The sequence below is a fragment of the Rana temporaria genome, chromosome 2 (assembly GCF_905171775.1).
Source record: "Rana temporaria chromosome 2, aRanTem1.1, whole genome shotgun sequence".
NCBI lineage: Eukaryota > Metazoa > Chordata > Amphibia > Anura > Ranidae > Rana > Rana temporaria.
Window position 1 is genome coordinate 191,131,149 of NC_053490.1, and position 5,643 is coordinate 191,136,791.

A 5,643-nucleotide genomic window follows, 5' to 3' on the forward strand; every position below is an offset into this window, starting at 1 on the left:
CTAATCAGTCCTTACAGTCCATACGAGTCCATAAAAAGGAAAACACGGCTTGACATGTAGACTCTGTTCTTCAGGAGCATGAATTATATGGAGGGAACAACTTGGTAAGTTGTAGTAATCGCAGATCGGTCTGGGGCACAGTAAGTCTTCGATGGGGGCACAGTGAGTCTTCAATGGGGGGCACAATGAGTCTGCAATGGGGGGGCACAATGAGTCTGCAATGTGGGGCACAATGAGTCTGCAATGTAAAGCACAATGAAACTGCAATGTGGGGCACATTGGGGTCAATTCACAAAGCTTTTTTTGCCGATACCGGTCGTTATGTAAACGATTTCACACGTTATTGAATCAAGTCCAATTCACTAAACGATTTAACGCTTGTAAAAATCATCAAATAACGTTTCACTACACAGAACCGATATTTTTAGTTTTGAGTCGTTATTGAACGTATTGATCGTTGTTTTAACGACTCAAATCGTTAAATATGTACAGAAGTGCAATTCACAAAGGTTTTTTAGACAATTAACGATCGCTAAGCAATCGTTAAATAAGCACCTCCCTGAGGGTGGCGTTATGACATTTCCCAGGCGGTATATCATTTGTTGAGAGGAATTTTTTGGCGGTTTAGGCTTGTGGTAAATTTTGTTACGAGTTTTGTGCAAGATGGAACCATTTGGATGTGCTCTATTTGAACTGAAACTGATCCAGAGGCGAAGAAGGACACGTCAGAATGTCGTTCAGATAGAGAAACGTGTATTTCGTTCACGTACCTTTTTGGATCAATTTTCTGAAACCCAGGTGATAGCCAAATTCAGATTATCCTCTCCCATGATATATTCCCTGTATGATGAAATACACTTGGCCCTAGAAACACGCACGCGGAGAAGTAATGCAGTACCAGGTCTTGTGCGTTTTTTGGCAGTACTTCATTTTCTAGGAAAGGCCTCATACCAACATGTCAGTGGTGAGATTGTTGGCATCTCACAACCCAGTTTTTCCCGCTGCTTGGTCGACGTCCTGCAAGCACTGCGACAACTTGCTCCAAAATACATTCATATGGGCAAGTCACGTGAAGAGCGGGATCAAATAAAACGTGGTTTTTTTGACCTAGCAGGAATGCCCAATGTCATTGGGGCAATAGACTGCACCCATGTGCCATTATGTCCCCCATCAGAACAGGAGCACATCTACAGAAACCGTAAGGCTTACCATTCCCTCAACATCCAGGTGATCTGTGATTCGAACCTCATAATCCGTGATGTTGTCACCGGCTTTCCAGGATCCTGTCATGATGCCCATATATTGCGCCAATCGGGAATATATGATACTCTGGACAAGGACTTAGAAAATAATGGATGGCTGCTGGGTAAGTGTGCTCCACTGTTTATTTTATGGTGTGTTTTCCAGTTATAAATGCGTATTTATTTTTTTATTCCATACTAGACTGACATTAGTGCTATATCAGTAACATGACAGCTCAACAGCTTTACATTAATCAGTATTTCAAAAACATGTAATAATAAACTCAGAATTTAAATGTCCAAAATACTTTCAAGTACTTTTTAGTTAGCTATCACCTGGTTCAAGGTCCACAAATCTTTCCTTTCTCATGTGAGGTGTATTGTTGTTCCACATGTTCCGTGTGCACTGAAAAGTAGTCACTACTTCAAGCTTGCTTAAGTAATGTATTACACTATCATATTAAGACATCACATGACAGAGCTAGGAACTACTTATCAAAACACACATGACCAAGGTGTGCCAAAGAAGCCACCCACCAGAATTAAGTACAGTACCTATATGTAAATGATTGCAGCATAAGATGCAACAATTGTGTCAGTAGTTGATTTACTTGAATGTATAGTTAATATTTAAATCTGGGAGTTCAACACTATCCCTTCGGTTAACCCCCCAATATGCATAACATCAAGCAGCACTACCAAGCACAACAATCACCCCCCCCCCATTGTGCATATGTATTGTACATGAAACAGACATGTCCCTCTGGTTCTCCGTTATAGCCCCATACGAGGTCTGCACTATAGTATTGAAATATTTATGACAGGCAGACTTTTCCTCCAGCATTTTTATTTTCGCATAACATTCACATGCACTACACTACACTACACTAATAATGGCCCACAACTGTGGTATGCTGTTGTGTTGTGAGTTAAGTACCATTAATGCTCAATCAAAAGTACAAATCCAGAACCTTGCCCCCACAAATAATTTTAAAATGTGCTTTATTAGACGTATGTTATCCATATGTGACTAACAATGGAAAATTTTCTAAAATGACCACACAATTGGCCACTACATCATGTGATTTAGCATGATTTCTTCTATACTTACAAATAAATTTATATTGTTTTAAAATTTATAGGAGATGCTGGTTACCCCTGTCTACCATGGCTCTTAACACCAATCAACAGGCCATCCTCTCCTGCAGAAGCAGCTTACAATGTTGCTCATACAAAAACAAGAGTGGTGATCGAAAGATGCTTTGGTGTCCTAAAGAGCCGTTTCCGATGCATGTCCTTGTCTGGTGGATTCCTACAGTATTCCCCCAGTAAGGTAGCTGATATGTTCCTAGCATGCAGCATTCTCCATAACATTGCAAGGCATGGTGGACTACAAGAGGAACTAGACACCACAGTGGAGGATGACATGCCCACAATTCCAGTGGAAAATGATCAAAGGGGAAACACAGCAAGAAGTAAACTGATTGCAAACTATTTTTCAGGTAATAAACCACCGTAACATGGTTTTAATTTTCCAAACACCATCAGAAATGATCACAAACTTGCATTATTAAGTTGAAGAGACAGACATGCTGTAAAATGAATTATTTGGGCTGATCTTGTTTATCAATGTAAAATCTTAACCAATGATGTTTTTTTTATTATTTCAGGTTAACTCAACTCTAAAAACTTTGGAGAACTATAATAAAATTAAGACAAGAGTACAAAAATTGCAAAAAAATGAGTCTTTATTTTGTTTTTGTATTTTCACTTTGTTGTACTTCTTTTGCATTTATTTTTTACAACATTGAACAATAACAGTTTCAAACATGTAAAATAAAAGTTTCACTTAAAAGTCTTTTACAAAATCTAAATTGTGTTTGAATTCTTTATTGCAACAAATGTAAGTGTGGGTTATACACGCAAAAATTCTGTTTATCTGCTAATAAGTACCAACATTTTTTTGACATTAGTGAGAAGCAATAAAATAGAAGACAGAACTGTGTGCCAAAGACAGTTGAAATGCTGCAGTTGCCTGAAACCATGTCCTTGCCAGAAAGATGGTGAATGAAATGAGTGCTGTTAACTGCGTTGTGTGGGAGAGGGGAGAAATGAAATAAAACTAAAATAAATACCACCAATTGACGTAATGGCAGATGGCTATAGCCAACCTAAGGTAAAGAGAGTAAGTGACCTGTAAAGAAGCCGTTGATATGCAAACCATTAAATAACACAATAATTGAATCATAATATTATATTTTTGGTGTTATTTATTGTTTTGTATATCATCACCTTCATCACTGGTCACTTAACTCTACCTTTGGTTGCCTATAGTCATCTACCATTACCCCAAATGTTACATATATTTTAATTTCTCCTCTCCACCCCACACCGCAGTTACCATTACTCATTTCATTACTGAGAAACAATGCACGTTAGTTCAAATGTTAACTATTCCACGCAGGGCATTTGAAAGATGGAATAGCGGTTGTCTACAAATTGCAGAAACATTTTTAACCTCATTAGTCAGGAAATGATACTTACATTCCATACCAATAACATGTGGTTTCAAAAGTTACAGAAGTCAAATTACAGCCAACACAACATCAAAAATATATGGTTGGGCAAGATGGAGTATGCAACCATTTGGATGTTTGTTTTTTTAGTATGAATCAAACTACCGGCGAAAACCACACAGAGAAACATGGTCCTTGCTGTGACAACAACAATGGATGGCGCATTTTAGTCACAGAGTACAGATAAAAAACCAAGCACTTGAGTGAAAATATCAATAATTTACATCCACGTGGATAAAATATAAAAAAAAAAATTTAGATCCAATAGTGTGCCTTCCTGACGGAAGAAAAGCATGACAAACCTGTCACATTTTCTGCTGTGACAAAGGGTGTCTGTTTCAAATGCGTAGACGTGATGTTATGTGATGTATTCTCCTATTAAACGAATATGATTGATGATTTTATGTAGTGCTGATGAATTATATCTCTACTCTGTAACTTCAACTCTATTACTATTGATAGTTCACTTCTACTTTTCAACAATCCTACCACTTTTTTTGCCTTACAACAAAAAAATGGTTCTGTTTTTGAAAAAAAAATATACATGTTAAAACAAATATTTGACAATATTGTTGCACTTGCATTTCAACGTGTATATACAAACAATTATGAAAACCGTAATGATAACAGTAATGAATACTAGAACATGCTTGATAGATAAAAATAGATTTCACATAATTCTCAACCTTTTTTGAAATGTTTTCAGAGGCTGTAATGTCATAGCAAAAATCCCATATAACATTAATTGTATATCTATTGAAAATAAAATCAAAGCTACATAACTGTCTAAAGACGTTTCATTGGTCATCCAACCAGCTTGATCAATGATGGCCATTGAAACATCTAAAACTCAAATACAAACGTCATGTTGATTACACATATTTGGTACAGATCTGCAACGACATGGTCAAATGACATATTTAACTGGAAAAAGCATCTATATAGCAGTCAACTTTGGGCAATATATGACTTAACAATGTTGCGTGCTGAGTAAAAATTTAAAGAACAAATGTTTGCAAGCTCTTTAAATTCAAACTCAGTTGTGAATTATGTGAAATGTATTAAAAAAAAAAAATTGTACTTCTTATAACATTTAAATATCCTGAATAGTAAAATTATCAATAGCATCATTTTCGATAATACTTTCACAAACAAAACTGCTGTGGTTGCTGCTGGTTAGATTCCGAGCATTATGAGATTGCTCACCAGGAGATGGCAGATGTGCTTCTAAGAGTTCAGTTAGTTTGGCCATAAAGGAGAGCTTCTGCTGGCGATAGGTGTGTTGAGCTGCATTATGTTGCTCTAGGAGAATATTAGATTTGCATATGTTACTATTTAGGTTATCCAATCTCTGCATGAGCTGTTCTCTAAAATTTTGTTGTTCACTATGAAATCTATCACTCTGTTCTCTATCAAAATGGTACTGTTCCCTATCCATGTTTCGTGTCCTACAAATTGTTCTCCTGTCTCTAGGTCTGCTTAACTCTGGGGGTTCAGTAGCAACCACATCAGGAGTACCCAGGATGGGTGTATCTAAAGTTATATGGTTGGACACAGTTGGGTTTGGCATTACTTCAGAAGCATTTACATTACTAGCATTTTCATGACTAGATTCTTCTAGGAAAAGGGTGATTGATTCCTCAGGGTTGCTTGGTGGATCATCCTCCACCTGGAAGTAGACAGACGGCTGTGCATTCAAAGAGTGGTCACTTTCAATTTCTGCTTCTGACACTAACTGCCTTTTGTCAGCACCCTCTTCCAAATAAATTTAAAACAAAATGGTTAACCGGATAGCTACTGGCGATCAACATTTTTTATTTAAAAAA

General features: G+C 37.0%; 2 protein-coding genes across 3 annotated transcripts in view; one reads left to right on the forward strand and one right to left on the reverse strand.

The window, feature by feature from the left end:
- The first annotated feature begins 278 nt into the window (after nucleotides 1-278).
- Nucleotides 279-3,384, forward strand: LOC120926355 (putative nuclease HARBI1). Of its 2 annotated transcripts, XM_040336192.1 has the most exons (3): nucleotides 279-1,366; nucleotides 2,384-2,743; nucleotides 2,912-3,384. In XM_040336192.1, the coding sequence occupies exons 1-3, from the start codon at nucleotides 664-666 to the stop codon at nucleotides 2,914-2,916; spliced, it is 1,068 nt and encodes a 355-aa protein (XP_040192126.1). In that variant the 5' UTR covers nucleotides 279-663; the 3' UTR covers nucleotides 2,917-3,384. The 2 variants fall into 2 exon arrangements, with proteins under 2 accessions (XP_040192126.1, XP_040192125.1); XM_040336191.1 differs by having other exon boundaries at nucleotides 2,384-3,384.
- Nucleotides 2,972-5,643, reverse strand: part of LOC120926354 — a 6,259-nt gene continuing 3,587 nt past the window's right edge. Inside the window, exon 8 of the mRNA XM_040336190.1 lies at nucleotides 2,972-5,119. Coding sequence (XP_040192124.1) covers nucleotides 4,911-5,119 — 209 coding nt within the window. The 3' untranslated portion in view covers nucleotides 2,972-4,910. The remainder of the gene's footprint in view (nucleotides 5,120-5,643) is intronic.